Consider the following 22,999-nt stretch of genomic DNA (forward strand, 5'->3'; position numbering starts at 1 on the left):
CCCTGGTGTCCTGGCCAATATTTATCCCTCAATCAACATAACAAGACAGATTATCTAGTCATTGTCACATTGTTGTTTGTGGAAGCAAGTTGGCTGCCGCGTTTCCCACATTACAACAGTGGCTGCATTCCAAAAGTACTTCACTGGCTGTAAAACGCTTTGGGACGTCCTGTGGTCGTGAAAGTCTTTCTTTTCACTTGAAAGAATTCAGCGAATTAGCATCGACCGTCGGCTACCTGTTCCAGAGGCCCACTATTCTCTGGGAAAAGAACCACCTCTTGACATCTAAACCTAGATCTGCCTTTGCATAATGAGCTTGTGACTCCTGATCCCCCGAACCTATTTAGTTGAAATAAACTATTTACACAAACATAATATAGTCCCTTAATAATCTTATAAAGCTTGATCAAATCACCTTTAAGTCCACGCTTCTCTAAAGTGCATGTTTCCAGCTCTCTGAGCCTATCTTGGTAACCATGATACTTTAAACTGGGAGTTTACTAGTGGCCCTTCTCATTTAAAAAAAAAATTCATTCCTGGGATGTGGGCGTCGCCGGCAAGGCCGGCATTTATTTCCCAATCCCTAATTGAGAAGGTGGTGGTGAGCCGCCTTCTTCAACCGCTGCAGTCCGTGTGGTGAAGGTGCTCCCACGGTGTTGTTCGGGAGGGAGTTCTAGGATTTTGCCCCAACGACGATGAAGGAACGGCCGAGATATTTCCAAGTCAGGATGGTGTGTGACCTGGAGGGGAACGTGGAGGTGGTGGTGTTCCCATGCGACTGCTGCCCTTGTTCTTCTAGGTGGTGGAGGTCGCGGGTTTGGGAAGTGCTGCCGAAGAAGCCTTGGCGAGTTGCTGCAGTGTATCTTGTAGATGGTACACACTGCAGCCACGGTGCGCCGGTGGTGGAGGGAGTGAATGTTGAAGGTGGTGGATGGGGGGCCGATCAAGTGGGCTGCGCCCTTTGCCAAAGTCTCAATATCACCCACCAAGTGAGGAGACTAAAACTGGACATATAATGCTAACTGAGGCTTAACCAAGGTCTTGTACAAGGACAAAATAGTCATCATCATCATAGGTGGTCCCTCGAACGAGGATGACTTGCTTCCACGAGTTCACAGGTGTTTCAATGAAAGACCCGATGTTCCAGTCCTGAACTCCAATTGAGGGGGTGGAAGATGCCTGTGCGGGAATTCTTTTAACGTGTGGTGGCCGTTGCACACCAGCCAACACACGGGCTTGACAGAGCTAGGTCTTGGTCCAGTGGTGAGGATTAACCAGGACAAGTGGAGACCTGCTCTGCTGCACAGACCTAGTGCGCGCACATATCACAGTGTGGGCTGGGCCCGTGCAGCCCTTGGGCCCTCGGCTCTTCTGGGCCCCGTACCCTCATCTGTCGCACCTCCGCCACGATCTTTCGCCGCTCCTCCGCCACAAACATTCACCGCATCTCGCCAAACACTCGCCGTTCATCCGCCCCGACCTTCCCACCTCTCTGTACCGGGGACCTGCCGATGTTCCTGCCCACACTTCAAAACGGCGAATAGGGTTTGATGACGTCACCCAGTCTCCCATCTCAAAATCGTCGCACACTTGGAGCAGCTCGCGCTGGAGGTTGAAGAGGTATGCCACTCCAGCTCTTTTATAGCCCGACCTGCGGAGCTGTTCTCCCTATGCTTTGTCTTATAGTCAATTGTCCTATCTTAATACTTTGTCTTATAGTCAATTGTTCTATCTTCATCATAGGCAGTCCGTCAAAATCGAGGAAGACTTGTTTCCGCTCTAAAAGTGAGTTCTCAGGTGGCTGAACAGTCTCATCTCCAGTCTCATCGTTCTCGTCTGGAAGGAGGAGAGCATGCCCGGAGATCTCAGAGATGCAGTAATCATGACCGTCTTTAAAAAAGGGACAAGTCCGACTGCAGCAACTACAGAGGAATCTCACTGTTGTCAGTCACTGGGAAAGTCATCGCGAGAGTCCTCCTCAACCGTCTTCTCCCTGTGGCTGAGGAGCTCTTCCCGGAGTCACAGTGCAGATTCCATCCACTACCGGGTACAATGGACCATGATCTTTACGGCGCGACAACAACAGGAGAAATGCAGGGAACAGCACCAACCCTTGTACATGGCCTTCTTTGACCTCACAAGGGCCTTTGACACTGTTAACCTCGAGGGACTATGGAGCGTCCTCCTCCATTTCGGCTGCCCCCAAAAGTTTGTCACCATCCTCTGCCTGCTCCACGGTGACATGCAGGCCGTGATCCTGACCAACGGATCCACCACAGACCCAATCAATGTCCGGACCAGTGTCATTGTCCTATAAGCACACTCCAACACCCTATTTGCTCCAGCTATTGCTTCATGGCATTGTCCGTGAGGCTTTAGAGATCTATGCACTAGAACGCCTAGATCTCTTTCTTTCTCACTAGCTCTAGTATTTTTCCCCGAAGTGTTATGCACGTGTTCAGCATTCGCTCTGCCCACATGCATAACACTGTACTTTTCCCATTCCCGGGCCCCATCCCGCAGCACAGCTAGATCTGTCTGTAGTAGTCGAACATTGTCTACAGTCTTGACTCTGATCTTGGCATAAAGTCATTTACAATCCTCTTCAAAGTTAAGCACGCTCCCTATTTTTGCGTCAGCTTCAAATTTACATACTGTGCCTCTAAGGCAAGGTCATTTACATATATGTTGAGAATGGTCCCAACAGTGACCCCCAGAAGACACCACCTTTTACATCTCCATGGTCTGAAAAACATTAATCAACCAGTACTCTCCATTTTCTGATCTTTAACCAAGTTCCTATCGATACTTCCACAGTCCCTTTAATACCATGGATCTTAATTTTATCAATAAGCCTCCAAGGCACTGTAATGTATTTGCTTCATGGGTTCTTTGCTTAAGAATTCATAGCAACATATTGCTATTAAGAACTAGTTGGTTTATTAGCAAAGGTTTAACAATCACACTACACATTACCAGTTCATCCACCAGGCTCACAACCAGCTGTCTCATCGTGGATCCCCCGAACCCAACTGGCTGGGGTTTTATTGAGTCTTGTGAACATCACGTGACTGGCTAAGGCACTCCCAACTCAACAGCTCTACAAACCTGTGAGCATATATTACAGTCCATGTGGTGAAGGTACTCCCACAGTGCTGTTAGGGAGGGAGTTCCAGGATTTTGACGCAGCGACGATGAAGGAACGGCGATATATTTCCAAGTCAGGATGGTGTGTGACTTGGAGGGGAACGTGGAGGTGATGGTGCTCCTATGCGCCTGCTACCCTTGTCCTTCTAGGTTATAGAGGTCGTGGGTTTGGGAGGTGCTTCCAAAGAACCCTTGGCGAGTTGTTGCAGTGCATCTTGTAGATGGCACACACTGCAGCCACGGTGCGCCGGTGGTGGAGGGAGTGAATGTTTGAGGTGGACGGGCATACATTACAGGCGGGACCTCATTAAAAAACCCCTTTCAAAATCCAGATACATAACATCCATTGCATTTCCTTTCTCAATACCATCTCCTACTTCTTCAAAGAACTTCGTTAAGTTTGTCAGGCATAACTTGCCCTGTACAAATCCATGTTGGCTGTTGTTAATTAACCTATGTTTTTCTCGGCGAATATTAATTTTATTCTGTATTACGGTCCCTGGAAGTTTATTCACTGCTGATGTTAGATTAACTGGTCCATAGTTACCTGGTTTATTCCTTTCTCCTCTCTTGGCAACTCTTCAGTCTCCTGGCACAACTTCCATCTTGAAAGATGTTTGAAAGATTGTAGTCAGAGCCTCTGCCGTTTCCTCTCTGGCTTCCCCTGGCATTCAAGAACACATGCCATCGAGGGCTGGTGCCTTTTCCACCAATTCTTTCAGTCTACTTCCCCATCTACTGCCACCATATCAAATCGCTCCACCTCTTCCTCTTGTAACCTTTCATTCCCACTACCAAACTCTTCGGTGCAAACTGAGGCAAAGTATTTGCTTAGTATCTCTGCCATTTCTTCATCCTCCACAAGAGAGAATTAACTTGCATTTCTATAGCGCCTTGCATGATCTCAGGATGTCGTCCCAAAGTGATTTACAGCCAATGAAGTGCTTTTTAAGTGTACATCACTGTTGTAATGTAGGGAAACACAGATTTGCACACAGTAAGGACCCACAAACAGCGATATGATCATCTTTTTTTAGGTATTGGTTGATGGATAAATATTAACCAGAACTCCCCTGCTCCTCTGGACCTGTTTCTGGCTGAGGTGGTGATCACCTCATACAAGATGTAGATATCTTGAAACGTAAATTGGGTCCAGAGTTATCTCCTGGACCAGTTTCGATCACCTATGGGGGTCGGAGAGGAATTTCCCAAATTTTCCCCTGCTCCTCTTCGAAATAGTGTTCACCTGAGAGGCCAGATACTTCCCTTTTCATCTTTAGTCAGCACTACAATTTCTTTAACTGTTTATGTTCACTATATCCCTCAATGTTGTCGATCTTTCTTCATACCTCCTTTCAGCCTTTCTAATCTTTGTTGTTTACCCTCTATATTCAGCTTGATTTTCTTATTTGTATTTAATTTGAATTCTCTATTCATTCAAGGAACCCCCAGCTTTTGCTGAAACACCTTTCCTTGTGAGCATGTGTCTAGTCAGTGCCCTAATCATCCAGAACAGGAGCAACAATATTGTGGGAACGCCATCAGCTCCAAGGCCACACACCATCCAACACCTTCATTGGCACTGGGTCAATAGCCTGCAATTTTTGGGAGCACCATCGCCACAAGGTCTGCAGTGAGTCTGAAGGGAGCAAAGGTGGCCTTTCCAGCGGTGCCCACATCCACAAAAAAACCACATGCGCAGAAGGTCGTTGCTGGGGAAGCTTTGCCATTCCACATCATTGGGCTATTGCTGAGCCGAAAGGCGCGATCCAAAAAATGGCCGATGTTCCAGCAATCATGAAGGCTGATACATCGCCAAGGCTGGAACATCGGCCATTTTTTGGGAGATAGCCAGCAAAGTGGAAAGTCTAGCGCAAAGTGTTTTAAAAACACTTTCCTAGTTGCTTCGGTGGGGTGAGGACCTCCCTTTAATATATATTGGTGTTTTGTTCCTACTGAACTGGACCAACTCGTAGCTCATACTGCAGGCTCAGTGGGGGTCTTCTCCCCTTATCCTGAGTAAAGAAAGAAAGAAACAACTTATATTTCTTTAGCGCCTTTCATGACCTCAGAACGTCACAAAGCACTTTACAGCCAATGTAGCACTTTTTGAAGCGTAGTCACTGATGTAATGTAGGAAATATGGCAGCTAATTTGCGCACATCAAGCTCCCACAGACAGCAATGTGATAATGACCAGATCATCTGTTTTAGTGATGTTGGTTGAGGGATAAATATTGGCCAGGACACCGGGGAGAACTCTCCTACTTTTCTTCCAATTGTGGGCTATTTTACATCCAGCTGAGAGGGCAGACTAATCCTTGGTTTGACGTGCCATCCAAGAATACTCTTACCAGTCTGTGTGCCCCTGGGCTCAATACTCATGGTCTGGCCAGTTGGCCAAGCTGTGGTTCAGTGCTCTCCCCTTTTCGCTTCTTGCTCTGCAGGAAAAGGGCACGAGAACACTAGTCGGAGGCAGGGTTATTGCAGCTTCCATACACCAAGAGGCTGGTGGAGGACCTTTGTCTTACAGATGTTTAATGTAAGGCCCGTGCTTTCATACGCCTCAGTGTTGACTAAGACCACCCTAAGTGGAGGAAGTGCAGCCGGGAGGGCGCTGAGCATCTCGAGTCTCATTGCCGAGAGCATGCAGAAACCAGGCGCAGGCAGCGGAAGGAGCGTGTGGCAAACCAGACTCCCCACCCACCTTTTCCTTCAATGACTGACCCGCCTGTGACAGAGACTGTAATTCCCGTATTGGACTGTTTAGTCACCTAAGAACTCATTTTTAGAGTGGAAGCAAGTCTTCCTTGATTTCAAGGGACTGCCTATGATGATAACTCCAAGAGGACAGACCATATCAAAGTTGGAACTTGCCAAAAGAAACTGGCTTCTGTTAGTGTGGCGAAATGCGAGGCGGTTATTTGGCAACTGCCCACAATGGCATGACTGCAATCAGGGACTAACTATGTGGATCCTCAGAGGTTCAAATTTGTATCCCATTACTCCAAGGATGCTGCATCTCAGCATCACGAGAGTGGCCATCAAAAACGATGTGAATCAAAATCGTGGCCCTCAAAACAATGTCAGCGAGTAATACACAGCAACACAGTTGCCTCTGGAGAAAATTCAAGGAACACACCCAGCTCACAATGCAGCTCGCCTACCCCTTCAGTCTGTCAGCTCCTTACTTATGTTAGTTTGTGAACAAAAACACTCGTTAACCTCGTGCAAATCCTGACTGTACCTGGCAAAAGTCACTGACGTTCGTAGGCCTCAGGAGCAGATTTGCTTTCAGCACCGTGCGCTGGGCCACAGACAATGAAGTACATTGTGACGCCTCAGGCAATCAGCCACATAAAGCTACAACCACAAAGCTTTGTAGCGCTATTGGGCTTGGCACAGGGAAAATGGGACATTACAAAATTGCACTGCAGAGCTGAGGGGACGTTTGAAGCTCGCCGATATCAGGCATAGATGGGTTATTGTGACATCACTACGACCAGCAAAGCAAAACAGAACTTAGCAAATTTTGTAACTTCAGCTGAAAGGAATGCGTAGAGTCTATATGCTCAACATGAAATTACTCCTCATTCCATGGGAGTTTCAAAAGGATTACAAATGGAGAGGTTAGAACTATCAAGATTGAGGCTCTTTTCTCTAGAAAAGAGGTTGGGCAGTAATCTGATAGAGGTCTTTAAAATTATGAATGTGTTCGATAGGGTACACGTAGAGATGGTTCCACTTGTGAGGGAGACAAAACACTAGGGCGTCATAAATGATAGTCACTAATAAATCCAATAAGGAAATGAGGAGAAACTTCTTTACCCAGAGAGTGGTGAGAATGTGGAACTTGTTACCTCAGGGAGTAGTTGAGGCGAATAGCACAGCTGCATTTAAGGGGAAGCTGGATAAACACATGAGGGAGAAAGGAATAGAAGGATATGTTGATGGGGTGAGATGAAGAGGGGTGGGAGGAGGCTGGTGTGGAACATAAACACCGGCACGGACCTGTTGGGCCGAATGGCCTGATTTGGAACTGTACATTCGATGTAAAACTCGGGAGGGGGGGGGGTTGAATTGGGGAGAATAGATGATCCCAGGAGATCGCCGAGGTTTGTACTTTTCTGTATTTGTTGACTTATAGAAAGAAAGACTTGGATTTATATAGTGCCTTTCACCACCACCGGATGTCTCAAAGCGCTTTACAGCCAATTAAGTACTTTTGTAGTCACTGTTGTAATGTTGGAAATGTGGCAGCCAATTTGCACACAGCAAGCTCCCACAAACAGCAATGTGATAATGACCAGAAAATCTGTTTTTGTGATGTTGATTGAGGGATAAATATTGGCCAGGGATAACTCCCCTGCTCTTCTTCGAAATAGTGCCATGGGATCTTTTACGTCCACCTGAGAGGGCAGACAGGGCCTCGGTTTAATGTCTCATCCATAAGACGGCACCTCCAACAGTGCAGTGCTCCCTCAGCTCCGCTGGGCGGGCCACATTGTTCGCAAGACTGACGCAAGACTGACACAAGACTCCCAAAGTAAGCACTCTACTCGGAACTCCTACACGGCAAGCGAGCCCCAGGTGGGCAGAGGAAACGTTTCAAGGACACCTTCAAAGCCTCCCTGATAAAATGCAACATCCCCACCGACACCTGGGAGTCCCTGGCCAAAGACCGCCCTAAGTGGAGGAAGTGCGTCCGGGAGGGCGTTGAGCACCTCATCGCCGAGAGCGTGCAGAAACCAAGCGCAGGCAGCGGAAGGAGCTTGCGGCAAACCAGTCCCACCCACCCTTTCCTGTCTGTCCCACCTGTGACAGAGACTGTAACTCCCATACTAGACTGTTCAATCACCTGAGAACTTATTTTTAGAGTGGAAGCAAATCTTCCTCAATTTCGAGGGACTGCCTATGATGATGATGCACTGGAGTGCCAGCCTAGATTTATGTGCTCAAGTCCCTGGAGTGGAACTCAGAACCGAGTGTGCTGCACACTGACGCTATAAATACTAATAAATTATACTAATAAATAAGTGTTTTCTGTGATTATGGAGCTGTTTTTCCTAGGGCGAGGGGATGGAAGGTTATTCTCCAGGAATCCACGAATATTTGCAAAAGCAGCAGCCGACAGAAAAGTTTGAAAAACAGTGATGCAGGAAGTCTGAAAAGATTTACTGTGGTATTTCCTTCTCCTTGGTTTCCTGGTTTGAACATCTCCAGATTCTGCACTCGTGATCCAATTGCTGATGGGACCCGCCCTACGTGACATCAGTCGAGCAGCTCCCTGATGAATAAAAGAAAAACTACGCTAATCTTAAGTATCTCCAGCACAGCCAGGGGAATATCTAGGATTCTGGATTCTTTGCTGGTGTTTTGAGAATCATTAGCAATGTGTGAGGACACAAAAAAACCTGCAAAAGGACACAGACAGGCTCAGTGAGTGGGCAAAAATTTGGCAGATGGAGTATAAAGTTGGAAAAGTGTGAGGTCATGCACTTTGGCAGAAAAAATCAATGAGCAAATTATTATTTCAATGACGAAAGATTGCAAAGTGCCACGGTACAGCGGGACCTGGGGGTACACTTGTGCATGAAACACAAAAGGATAGTATGCAGGTACAGCAAGTGATCAGGAAGGCCAATGGAATCTTGGCCTTTATTGCAAAGAGAATGGAGTATAAAAGCAGGGAAGTCTTGCTACAGTTATACAGGGTATTGGTGAGGCAACACCTGGAATACTGCGTGCAGTTTTGGTTTCCATATTTAAGGATGAATATACTTGCTTTGGAGGCAGTTCAGCGAAGGTTCACTAGGTTGATTCCGGGGATGAGGGGATTGACTTATGAGGGAAGGTTGAGTAGGTTGGGCCTATATTCATTGGAATTCAGAATAATGAGAGGTGATCTTATCGAAACGTATAAGATTATGAGGGGGCTTGACAAGGTGGATGCAGAGAGGATGTTTCCACTGATGGGGGAGTCTAGAACTAGAGGGCATAATCTTAGAATGAGGGGCCGCCCATTTAAAACAGAGATGAGGAGAAATTTATTTTCTCAGAGGGTTGTAAATCTGTAGAATTCGCTGCCTCAGAGAGCTGTAGAGGCTGGGTCACAGAGATAGGCAGTTTCTTAACTGATAAGGGAATAAGGGGTTATGGGGAGTAGGCAGGGAAGTGGACCTGAGTACATGATCGGATCAGCCATGATCGTATTAAATGGCGGAGCAGGCTCGAGGGGCTGTATGGCCTATTCCTGCTCCTATTTCTTATATTCTTATATTCTTATTTAATGCCATCCATCTTTCTACGTAAACCACAACCATAAACCAATGGTGTTGGGCAGGAGATTAATAAAACACACTTACAGGAGCCATTTACATCAACAATACCCTCCCATACCTCTTACCCGTTAAATATGAAGACTGCATCCCCAGTCCTTATCTTTGCCCTAACGGTGAAGAGTTCATCCATGTTCAGTTAATAGACTGCGATGTACTAGCCCATAGACAAACGTAAGAACATAAGAAATAGGAGCAGGAGTAGGCCATATAGCCCCTCGAGCCTGCTCCGCCATTCAATAAGATCATGGCTGATCTGGTCTTGGCCTCAGCTTCCCTGCCCGCTCCCCACAACCCTTGACTTCCAATGAGCTTCTGACATAGAAAATTACCCAGTTAGTAGCTGAGCTATACAAACCAGGAAGATCCCAGGTTTGATTCCTGGTCTGTGCTGAGCTAATTGCTATTCGGTGAGGTAGTGTTCGGGGTGCTGCAACTGGCCTTGGTTAGTCTCAGGTGAAATGAATGCCGGATTGCTCTGTGGTAACCTCGATATGTATTTGGCTCTATCAGCCTTCCTGGCTGGCACCTCAACCAGAAACCGGTTGCATGCTACTTTGGTGTCCTCGTCAACCCTGAGCCGACCGCTTAACCTACATCTGGCCAGTTGGTCAACTTGGACCACATTTTTCCAGTTCTAGAACATTGTGCAATTACGCTCTTGCCTCTCTCCCGATGGAATTGAAACTCTCAAATGGTCACCTTCAACACCAACAAGGATTTAATTCTGAAATGTTCTCCTTGCCGATCTCCACCCTTCACAAGCTTCTACTAAGTCGCGCCCATTTCTGCAACAGTTTGTCTGATTTCACTCCTAAATGGCCCAGCTCTGTTGAAAGTATTACAAACTATTTACATCATAGAAACAGGCCAGTTGGTCCAATAGATCTATGCTGGCGTTAATGCTCAACACAAGCCTCCTCCCAGCCCTCTTAGAATATAAGAACATAAGAATTAGGAGCAGGAGTAGACCATACAGCCCCTCGAGCCAACTCCGCCATTCAATGAGGTCATGGCTGATCATCGACCTCAACTCCACTTTCCCGCCTGATCCCCATATCCCTTGATTCCTCTAGATCCAAAAGTCTAGTGATCTCAGCCTTGAATATACTCAATGACTCAACATCCATAGCCCTCTGGGACAGAGAATTCCAAAGATTCACAACCCTCCGAGTGAAGAAATTCTTCCTCATCTGTCTTAAATGGCCGATCCCTTATCCAGAGATTATGCCCCCAGGTTCTAGACTCTCCAGCCAGGGGGAAACAACCTTTCAGCATCTACCCTGTCAATCCCCTTCAGAATCTTGTATGTTTCAATGAGATCACCTCTCATTCTTCTAAACTCCAGGAGATATAGGCCCATTCTACACAATCTCTCATCATAAGACAGCCCTCTCTTCCCAGGGATCAATCAAGTGAACCTTTGTTGCACCGCCTCCAAGGCAAGTACATCCTTCCTTAGATAAGGAGACCAAAACTGTGCACATTACTCCAGGTGTGGTCTCACCAAGGCCCTGTACAATTGCAGCAAGACTTCCTTACTCTTAAACTCCAACCCCCTTGCAATAAAGGACAACATGCCATTTACCTTCCTTATTGCTTGCTGTACCTGCATGCTAGCTTTCAGTGTTCCTTGCATAAGGACACCCAAATCTCTCTGAACACCAACATTTAAGTTTCTCACCATATAAAAAATATTGTTTTTCTATTCTTCCTATCAAATAACCTCATATGTCACTACATTATACATCATCTGTCATCTTACTGCCCATTCACTTAGTCTATCTATATCCCTTTGCAGACGCTTTGTGTTTTCCTCACAGCTACTGTCCCACCTAGCTTTCTATTGTCAGCAAACTTGGATACATTACACTTGGCCTCCTTCATCAAGGTCATTAATATAGATTGTAAATAGCTAAGGCCCCAGCACTGATCCTGCGGTACCCCACTAGTTACAGCCTGCCAACCTGAAAATGACCCGTTTATCCTTACTCTGTTTTCTGTCCGTTAACCAATCCTCTATCCATGCTCATACATTACCTCCAATCCCATGAGCACTTATCTTGCGTAATAACCTTTTATGTGGCACCTTATCGAATGCCTTTTGGAAATCCAAATATACTACATCCACTGGTTCCCCTTTATCTGCCCTGCTAGTTATATCCTCAAAAAACTCTAATAAATTTGTCAAACATGATTTCTCTTTCATAAAACCATGTTGACACTGCCTAATCATGTTATGATTTTCTAACTGCCCTGATATCACTTCCTTAGCAATGGATTCCAGCATTTTCCCGACTGATGTCAGGCTAACTGGCCTGTAATTCCCTGTTGTCGCTCTCCCTCCTTTCTTGTTACATTTGCTACCTTCCAATCTGCTGGGACCCTAGGATCTAGGAAATTTTGGAAGATCAAAACCAATGCATCCACTATCTCTGCAGCCACCTTTTAGAATCCTAGGATGTAGGCCATCAGATCTTGAGGATTGTTGGGTTTAAGTCCCATTAGTTTCTCTAGTACTTTTTCTCTACTTACATTAATTACATTAAGTTCCTCACTTAGACCCTTGGTTCCCACCATTTTAGGTATGCTTTTTGTGTCTTCGACTGTGAAGTCAGATACAAAATATTTGTTTAACGTTTCTGCCATATCCTTACTCTATGAGCTAGTTAGCCGTCATGACCCTTCGGTTCAACCTAGCCCGGAAGCAGTGCACTGCGGTCATTAGTACATACGCCCCAACACTGGAAGCTACAGACGAGACCAAAGGGGACTCATTCGGAGGACTCACTTCAAACCATCGTCAACACATTCACCATAGCATACGAGAGCATGGGCGCTACATTAAACATCCGTAAAACAAAGGTCCTCTATCAACCTGGACACATGCCCCCCGATTATCAAAATCCACGAGGCGGCCTTGGACAACGTGGGCCATTTCCCATACCTCGGGAGCCTACTGTCAACAAGGGCAGACTTCGATGACGAGGTCCAGCACCACCTTCAGTGTGCCAGCGCAGCCTTTGGTCACCTAAGGAAGAGTGTTTGAAGACCAGAAAACCGGCACAAAGCTCATGGTCTACAGAGCAGTAGTGATACCTCCCCTCCTCTATGCTTCAGAGACATGGACTATATACAGCAGACACATCAAAGCACTGGAGAAATACCACCAACGCAAGATCTTGCAAATCCATTGACAGGATAGGCGCACCGGCAGTGTTCTCGCTCAGGCCAACATCCTCAGCATCGATGAGTTCCGATGGACGGGCCACACTGTCCATATTCCTGACACGAGACTCCCAAATCAAGCGCTCTACTCGGAGCTCCAACATGGCAAACAAGCCCCAGGTGGGCAGAGGAAACGCTTCAAAGGCACCCTCAAGGCCTCCTTGATAAAGTGCAACATCCCCACCTGCACCTGGGAATCCCTGGCGCAAGACCGAATAATCCGGGAAGGCGCCGAACACCTCTAGTCTCTTCGCCGGGAGCAAGCAGAGACCAAGCACAAACGGCGGAAGGAGTGCATGACAACCCAAGCACCCCAACTTCAACCACCATCTGCCCAACCTGTGACAGAGACTGTAGGTCCCACATTGGACTCATCAGTCACCTGAGAACTCATTTTTAGTGTGGAAGCAAGTCATCCTCGACTCCGAGGGACTGCCTAAGAAGAATCCTTATTCCCCATAATAGTTTTTCCTGTCTCAGCCTCTGCGGGACCTACTTTTGCTATTCTCTTCCTTTTTACATACTTGTAGAAGCGCTTACAATCTGTTTTTATATTTCTTGCTAGTTTTTTCTCATTCTGTTTTTTCCCTTATCAATTTTTGGTCATCCTTTGCTGGTTTCTGAAACTCTTCCACTCCTCAGGCTTACTACTAATCTTCGCAACATTATAAGCTTCTTTCAATCTAATGCAATCATCGCTCTTTATCTAAAGCGGTCAATGCTCTCATCTAAACCCATCCTTCTATTCCTTTCTCCCTCATGTACTAATCTGACTCCCACTTGAATGCAGCTATGTTATTTGCCTCAACTACCCTGTGGTAGCAAGTTCCACATTACAAGAGTGACTACACTCCAAAAAGTACTTCATTGGCTGAAAAGTGCTTTGCGACGTCTGGTGGTGGTGAAAGACGCTGTATAAGTCCCAAGTCTTTCTTTTCTTTCTCTGGATAAATAAGTTTCTCCTGAATTCCCCACTGCATTTATTATCTTATATTTATGGCCCCAAGTTCTGGTCTCGCTCACAAGTTGAAAGGTACGTCTACCCTATCAAACCCTTTCATAATAAGTCCTCTAACAGGTCACCCCCTCAGTTTATTTTCTGGAGAAAACAGCCCCAGCCTGTTGAAACTTTCCTGATGGGTGGGACCTCTCAGGTCTGGTATAATTCTAGTAAATCTTTTTTTTGCATTATCTCCAGTGCTTCTATATCCTTTTTATAATATGAAGACCATTAATTTATATTTAAAAACTTTAATTTTGAGATTTATGCACGCTTGTTCTGGATTCCTCCACTAGAGCAAATTCATTCTATCCACTCTATCAAATTTTTAAATCATTTTAAACACCTCCATTAGATCCATTCCTCAATCTTCTGTACTCAAGGGGATACAAGCCACCTTCATCCAACCTATCCTTATAATTGAGCCTTTTAAGCCCTGGTATCATTCTGGTGAACGTATGCTGCACCTACTCAAAGGTAAATATCCTTCCTGAGGTATAGTACGTAAAACTGAATGGAGTACTCCAGATAGTCTGACCAAGGCTTTATATAACTGAAGCATAACTTCCTCCGCGTTCTGCTCTAGCCTCCTTGAGATAAAAGGTCAACATTCCTTTAACCTCTCCTTGAGCCTTTAGTGATGTGTGTACCTGGTCGAGAGGTGGGCACCTGAGGGACTGGAGTGCATCATTTCAACAGGGAACAACATTTTCAGTTAATTTGTCACGGTGTGCTTTTACAAAAGGGGGCACTTGATTTAAAGTTTTAACCCAAAATAGTTGTCTACCTTTACACCTAAACCCCTCTGCTCCTCCAGTTTCTAACCATTTAAAAAGTGGATGACCTCACAATTCCCCTCATCGAACTCCATTTGCCACAGCTTTGCCAACTCATTTCATCTAGTAATGTCCCATTGCAACGTCCTGATCCTAGCTCCACTCCTTACTGTGCCCCTCAACTTGCTGTCATCTTCAAACTTGGATATACAACTCTTCATTCCTTCATCCAAGACGATGAAAAATATGGTGAAAAGCTGAGGCTTGAGCCACATCCCACCAATCAATCAGAGTATGTATCTCTTGTGTGGAACCTTATGGGAGTCCATGCAGATGATATGCATTGATAATCTCTTATCCGCCAGGATAGTGGCATAACACTGCAGTCCTCTTCACAGTTAACATATGTTTTATATTCAGCGTTCTAAAGTCACGATGACAATTGCAGAAAGTATAAGCAGACACACGTAGAAAAAAAAACTGGTTTATTTAAAAAGACACACCGTGAAGAAATGGGAACAATCATAGCTCAATAATGAAAGCATTCAAACACAATCTTCAACTACAAGTGAAGGTGGAGACACTTCATTCAAAACGGCTGCTGGAGCACGCAATCTTTCAGGCTCGCATATAATCTCGTTACGTCCCATCCAACAATCCAAACCTTCCTTTGGAAGGAGGCACGATACATTTATTCGGCGGTACAAACCGGTTACAATGAGCGACAATGTAAGAGAACCAAACAGCAACAATCGCCAAAACCTCCTGGATATGGTCAATACAAGTAGATTCTGAAGGAACGGTGGAAAAGAGGGCTTTCCATTCTGGACTGATTTTGTACTGAGACACTCTGACTGTTGGCCACCCACTCTTTCAATTGAACCAAGGGGTTTAATCACTGTTTCCTTGCACTAAAAACGGCACAAATGAGGTACAAGCTTAAATGGAGACAAAGTTATTAGCAGCTTTGAATAAATTCCCAATCTATTTAAAAGGAAGACTCCAGGATAAGGTGCCACACTGGCCTCGTCTAAATATTTAAAATCGCCCTCCACCCCCCTGGATGACTTCTGCCAAATGGCCTCAACTGTGGCTCTACCTGAACTGCCCTTGACCCTCAGTGCTGAAACAGGATGGGACTTGTCCAAGCTTGGCCGCCAGTCCCAGTATCGGGAAGGGGTTCACGCTGGGAGCCAAAGCACATCAGGTTTTAGGAACTGAATGTGTGACAGATAACAATCCTCCCTTCCACTAATTAGGAGGCCAGGCACTTTGCAGCAAGCTTTTTTAGCAAGTTAAACATTTCATGTGGTGAGGGATTAGAGGTGAAAAAAAACGTTGCTTTATCCTAAAGTATTTTAAAAATCAGTAAACATTTTCCATTTACCCAACATTGTAAAAAAAAAAAAATCCTAATTAATAAGCCGGAACTCTACCAGATCCTTCAACCAAGTCGAGCACAAGATAGGAAACCACAATTAACTGGCAGGAAGGCTGTTTCAAGAAACAAAAGCAGTTCGCTTACAGTGCTTAAAGATGGAGAGACGGAGTGATGGTTTTCCCGGGGTTAGTTCCCACACTGCACGGAATCCGATTCATTCCTTCAATTCTGGTTTAAAAGATGGCAACCATTTCCACCTGGTTTTGGGGTTGTGCTTTGCAATATGACCCAGCAATGCAACAGACTAATGCTTGCATCACTTCGATTTGGCACCGTCTCTCATACTCGCTGAAAAAGGTGCTGACTCTTGCTGTGCAAGGGTCATAAAAACTATTTAAAAAAACACCCACCGAAGCTCACCCCTCTGGTAATCCTAACTCTTCCAGAAGAGCACCCAAGCTGCATTGGGACTGCCCCGAGCATTTCTGTACCGACTGCCTTGCCTGGTGTGATATCCCATTTGCACTGGTAGCCCAAAGTACCTCATTTAAGTAACCGTTATTTAGACGCAAGCCTCGACATTCAGGCCTTAAAATGCTATGTGACCATCATGACTGGGTGTAATAAATCACATCAGAGTGTGATTCTGCCCCCACTCAACCACACACATACACACGCAAACTTCCAGCAGGCATTACTGCACAGCAATCAGATGTAGAAATACTAGCTGCTTCCCCCGTCCCGGCCCAGGGTGTTGTGGCCAACTGCAGCCCCTCAACTAAGGTCAGTGAATTCCGCACTGACTAGAGATCAAGCTTGAACTCTTTGCGGCTCTGCACTGCCGTGTGGTCACCCAGCGAGACCGTAGGGGAACAATATCTTCCAACAAATATCTTCATAAATACTCGAGTCATGCCACTTCTCAATGGGAATAGCTTATTGCAAGTGAAAAATAAAATATATTTATAGGAAACGGTCAGTGAAACTGTCCTGTCAGGAAGTGTGTTGGAGGACCGACATGAAAGACAGCTTTCGTATCACTCACAAATAGGCTTGAAACATGAAACCCAAGATAAAAATTAAACACCCAAGCTTCTGCCAGAGTGAATCAACAGTACGAGGCTGGGCAAGGAACAGTCATCTGCAGCCAGTGCCTAAATGTGAAATACACGGGATTTTGCAGCCACAGAGAAGTTATCAACACTAACTGACTAACTAGTCCCCAGTCGCCAAACTCACAACCAACTAACAGTGGGTCCTCCCAATTCTTTTAAAGGCTGAAAATAAAATCAACAGATTGGCAAACACAACTTGTTCCTGCCCAGAAAGAGATCGCCGGGGTTGTTGCTGCAGAGTGTTCTGGTATTGATTCCACTGCCAGAAATACCTTACTTCAATTCCAAAAATCACTGGGAGAAAAAGAAAATATGCTAGTCACTAAAAAAAAAAAATTTGAACTGGTGTGTACCCATCGCCCTCCTCCACATGCTGCCCGATTTGTGCCATCAAATACCAGTGTGAGGCAGCAGTGTTAAACCATCCTACACAAGACTGCCCCAGTGTCCCCACATTCAGTTGGAACATGAGAGATTCCCTGTAGCCATTTTGGGATCACCTCTTCTTAAAGCCATACTTTTTCCTTTCGTAGAACAGGTCAGTTTTTGAGCTGCCAAGATTGACGATTTTCGGACACCCATCTCGCTAGGAGGCAAAATAAATAAAGGGTAAATAGTGCCGGGGGAATAAAAATCACCACCACAATTCAGTATTCACACAACCTCACCGCCAAATGTGCAGCTATGGAGCAGATGTTGCCAGGTTTGATCGCCAACCGGTGTTGCGTTAGATACATCAAGCTAGGGAAACAGTTGGGATTTTTCAACAAAGCTGGGAGTGGGGGGGGGGGATGAGGTAGAGCTCCGGGTTCTCATTAGCTAATGATTTGTGTTGGAAAGTGAACACTTGTGAACATCGGGCGAGGACAGAAAAAAAAAAAGAGGGCTTGCTGCCAATGTTCTCTGGCTAAGCTCAGTCAGGAAGTAAGGCCCCCTTGGGCAAGGCATTCGAGGACGACTGGTGCCTGTACAAGTCTACCGTTGTGTGTGCGTCAGCTCACTCGGGAAAAGAGGGAGAAAACTTTCAAAAGAATAATTTTTCAAAGATGAAGATTTGAGTTTGGAAGAATGCAAAGAGTGTCCCTTCAATAAATCAGATCCTAGAATCAGGGGCCATTGTCTGTACAGTAGTGCCATTTCTGAGCACACTATTTGATGGCTAAATTTCATTAGCTTCAGAAGAAAATTCTCATCAAACTTACGTCTTTTTCCTGGATGGTACACTCCTTGCAGTAATAGGCATCAGACACGCCTGGGCCACCACAGATCACACACCGACCCTGGTAGGACCCATAGTTACACTCGTCACAGATACGGACTAGCGTGCATGGCCTGACATAGGAATCGCAGATCACACATTTACCGTCACCTAAAAGGGAAGGCAATCATAAAAATAACAAACATGAATGTATGTAGGATATTTCAAAACGCTTTATGGCAAATGAATTGCTTTTGAAGTGCATCATTATGTCGATAAACATGGCAGCCCGTTTGCACAGAGCAAGGTCCCACAGAGAACCTGTTTTAGTGATGTTGGTTCCGGGATAAACATTAGCCAGGAAACCAGAACGCCCTGTTCTTCTTTGAATAATATCATGATGCGGGTTAGCATACTGGCAGCAGAGTTTTGGATGGGTTCAAGTTTATCGAGGGTGGAAGATGGGCGGCTGGCCAGGAGAGCATTGGAATAGGCGAGCCAGGAGGTGAGTGCTTTACTTCCTTGGTTACTGTGGTAGGTGTTGCTTAAGTAAATATACACGTGAAGTACATTTACCTGCATTGTATGTATGGTGTTTCTATTATAATTCGTGCACGTATTACCACAGCTCCACCTGTGGTTAGTCAGAAATTTCCATCGGACAACTTTGCACGAGGCCATTCACAAAGTACTTACATCCTGCATTACCGTAAGATCCTGCAAATCCCCTGGGAGGACAGACGCACCAACAAGAGTGCCCTCGTCCAGGCTAACATCCCCAGTATTGAAGCACTGACCACACTCGGTCAGCTTTGCTGGGCAGGCCACATAGTTTGCATGCCAGACACGAGACTCCCTAAGCAAATGCTCTATACGGAGCTCCTTCATGGCAAACGAGCCAAAGGTGGGCAGAGGAAACGTTACAAGGACACCCTCAAGCCTCCCTGGTAGAGTGCGACATCACCACTGACATCTGGGAGACCCTGGCCTAGGTGGAGAAAGTGCATCCGGGAGGGCGTTGAGCTCTGTGAGTCTCAACTCGAGAGCGTGAAGAGGTCAAGCGCAGGCAACGGAAGGAGCGCGCGGCAAACCAGTCCCATCCACCCCTTCCCTCGACGAATCTCTGTCCCACCTGCTGGTGTTTATGCTCCACACGAGCCACCTCCCACCCCTCTTCATCTCACCCCATCAGTATATCCTTCTATTCCTTTCTCCCTCATGTGTTTATCCAGCTTCCCTTTAAATATATCTATACTATTTGCCTCAACTATTCCCTGTGGCAGCGAGTTCCACATTCTCACCACTCTCTGGGTAAAGAGGTTGCTCCTGAATTCCCTGTGGGATTATAGCGGCTATCTTATATTTATGGCCTCTAGTTCCAGTCTTGCTCGCAAGTGGAAACATCTTCTCTATGTCTATCCTTTCATAAACTTGAAAACCTGCATCAGGTCATCCACCCCTCAGTCTTCTTTTTTTCTAAAGCAGGAAATCCGTCATTTCATTTCCAAATGGAGGATGAACACAAAATAGTAAATGTTCTGAATGATTACTTCCTCCAAATATTCATGGGAGAGGACATGAGCAACGCGTGCTCCACATTCAGAGACAGCCAAAGCATCATTTGTGACTTTGATATAAATGAGCTGCAAGTCTGGACAGGCTTAAAACCAATAAAACTGCAAGGAAAGGTGGATCTTATTCCAGAATGAGAGACTGCAAGCATTTTGTAAATCACTGAATCATTTTGAGGGAATCACTGGACACTGAGAAGGTATCAGTAGACTGGCAACAGGCTAATGTGGTGCCCATATTCGAAAAAGGGGAATACATACAGAACCATTAGAAACAGAAAATGTGGGAAACAATAATCAGGTGGGTTAACATTGTGTAGGGAACAGATGAAGCGACGGTTATGTAGAACCCGTCAGGCCCGGAAATAATGACAGATGAACAGCATTTTAAAAAGGAATAGAGCCAAGAAGGGGAGAGGGGAAATTACACAAGTTAACTATAATTGGATTACAATAAACAAGAGATGTCTGAGTTTTTACTTCAGACAACAGGAAGAGGCACAAAAGAAATCAGAGAAACAAATAATGTGTGAATAGCTGAGGCAGCAAACATAAGAAATAGGAGCAGTAGGCGGCCATTCGGCCCCTCAAGTCTGCTCCGCCATTCAATAAGATCATGGCTGATCTGATCATAGACTCAGCTCCACTTCCCTGCCCGCTCCCCATAACCCTTTATTCCCTTATCACTCAAACATCTGTCTATCTCCGCCTTAAATATATTCAATGTCCCAGCCTCCACAGCTCTCTGGGGCAGAGAATTCCACAGATTTACAAGCCTCAGAGAAGAAATTCCTCCTCATCTCAGTTTTAAATGGGTGGCCCCTTATTCTGAGACTATGTCCCCTAGTTCTAGATTCCCCCACGAGGGGAAACATCCTCTCTGCATCTACCTTGTCGAGCCCCCTCAGTATCTTATAAGTTTCAATAAGATCACCTCTCATTCTTCTGAACTCCAATGTGTATAAGCCCAAACTACTCAACCTATCCTCATATGTGAACCCCCTCATCTCAGGAATCAACCAAGTGAACCTTCTCTGAACTGCCTCCAATGCAAGTATATCCTTCCTTAAATATGGAGACCAAACCTGTATGCAATACTCTAGGTGTGGCCTCACCAATACCCTGTACAGTTGTAGCAGGACTTCTCTGCTTTTATACTCTATCCCCTTGCAATAATGGTGAACATTCCATTTGCCTTCCTGATTACTTGCTGTACCTGCATACTCACTTTTTGTGTTTCATACAGCAAGAGGTAAATCAGGTCGGAATTGAACCTGGAAAATGTGGCAAATCAGGGCGGGATCCAATTGTCAGAGTAGAAAAGTAAGACAACACCAAGCACGCAGACGCCGCTGCAACAAGGCACTCTGATGAAGGGTCCCCAATCCTCGTGTCACTCCGATGAAGGGTCCCCAATCCTCGTGTCACCCAGTTTCACTCCACATTGCCAGCATTCCCTCTCAAGGAAAGGGATGCTATAGTTAAGGTCTGGAGTTATTAAAGACAATGTTAAGGCCGGAGGGCTTCAGATTTCCCAGTGGAAAGATAAGGTGCCGTTCCTTGAGCTTGTGGTGAGCTTAACTGGAACAGGGCAGAACGCCAAAGGCAGAGGTCAGAGTGGGAGTTGAACAGGGAATTGAAGTTGCAAGCAACAGAGATCACAACTGCTGACAGAATGGAGGTGATCAACAAAATGGCCATCTCTTAAGTATTCACCAAACACTGCTTTGCTGAACACCTGTGACCTGTTGCTTGCTAGATTTAAATTCCCATTCTGATCTCTCCATCTTTGGCCATCTCATGAATTAAACTGAATGCCTGCAATTCATTAAAGTTAAAGCTGTAGGGACCCAGGATAAATCTTGGAAACATAAGAAAATGGTTTAAGAAAACAGGTAATTATTAATATAATATGCTGGATGGTGGTGGGGGGGGGAAGGGGGGGGGGGGGTGCCTACTGTTGGACCACTCACTACTGTTTCAATTTTGCTTCAATGACATGGATTTAAAAACTCAAAGCAAAGAAGTCAAAGTTGCGGATGGTACCAATCGAGAAGGGGCAGCGGAATCAAAGGGTGCAGCTCAGAAATTACACAATGATTTGGGTAAGATATGGACATGGGCAGAAAATGGCAGATTTAATGTACACAAGTGCAAAGTGCTATACACGGGAAGGATAAATACTCCATGAATAGTGTACTCCATGAATAGTGTACTCCATGAATAGTGTTGAAATAGCGAAGCATGAAATTGAAAGAAACCAAGAAGCAGACCGTGAGACTGTGTCCAGCTATGGTTGCCAGGAAACATGCCATTACAATACATCCACTGCGAAGAGCAAGTTATTATTTAAAAGGAGAAAGATTGCAAAGTGCCGCAGTACAGCGGGACCTTGGGTACTTGTGCATGGAACACAAAAGGATAGTATGCAGGTACAGCAAGTCATCAGGAAGGCCAATGGTATATTGGCCTTTATTGCAAAGGGGATGGAGTATAAAAGCAGGGAAGTCTTGCTACAGTTATACAGCGTATTGGTGAGGCCACACCTGGAATACTGTGTGCAGTTTTGGTTTCCATATTTATGAAAGGATATACTTGTTTTGGAGGCAGTTCATAGAAGGTTCACTAGGTTGATTCCGGGGATGAAGGGGTTGATTTATGAGGAAAGGTTGAGTAGGTTGGGCCTCTACTCATTGGAATTCAGAAGAATGAGAGGTGATCTTATCAAAACGTGGAAGATTATGAGGGGGCTTGACAAGGTGGATGCAGAGAGGCTGTTTCCATTGATGGGGGAGACTAGAACGAGAGGGCATGATCTTAGAATAGGGGCCCGCCCTTTTAAAACTGAGATGGGGAGAAATTTCTTCTCAGAGGGTTGTTAATCTGTGGAATTCGCTGCCTCAGAGAGCTGTGGAAGCTGGGACATTGAATAAATTTATGACAGAAATAGACAGTTTCTTAAACGATGAGAGGATAAGGGGTTATGAGGAGCGGATGGGGAAGTGGAGCCGAGTCCATGATCAGATCAGCCATGATCTTATTAAATGGTGGAGCAGGCTCAAGGGGCCGTATGGCCTACTCCTGTTCCTATTTCTTGTGTTCTTCGCGCCTCCGCAGAGACTGAGGAAATTCAGTGATGGGGCGGGGGTCATGGAAAGAGGATGAAACCTGCATTCTATTATTACTGTGCTTCTCGGAGTTGTTGCTCCGTTGCAGCACTCCAAAGGATTGTACTCTCCCTCGCTA

At 45.6% G+C, this 22,999-nt stretch overlaps 2 protein-coding genes across 3 annotated transcripts in view; both read right to left on the reverse strand.

The window, feature by feature from the left end:
- LOC139229965 (protein Tob2-like) overlaps positions 1-22,999 on the reverse strand; it is a 121,696-nt gene that overhangs the window by 69,900 nt on the left and 28,797 nt on the right. The gene's annotated exons all lie outside the window — the stretch shown is intronic.
- phf5a (PHD finger protein 5A) overlaps positions 14,959-22,999 on the reverse strand; it is a 36,829-nt gene continuing 28,788 nt past the window's right edge. The window contains exons 3-4 of the mRNA XM_070861653.1: positions 18,187-18,353; positions 14,959-17,570 (exon numbers count right to left, since the gene is read on the reverse strand). Coding sequence (XP_070717754.1) covers positions 17,481-17,570; positions 18,187-18,353 — 257 coding nt within the window. The 3' untranslated portion in view covers positions 14,959-17,480. The remainder of the gene's footprint in view (positions 17,571-18,186; positions 18,354-22,999) is intronic.

This window comes from Pristiophorus japonicus, chromosome 19 (genome assembly GCF_044704955.1).
Source record: "Pristiophorus japonicus isolate sPriJap1 chromosome 19, sPriJap1.hap1, whole genome shotgun sequence".
NCBI classification, from domain to species: Eukaryota; Metazoa; Chordata; class Chondrichthyes; family Pristiophoridae; genus Pristiophorus; species Pristiophorus japonicus.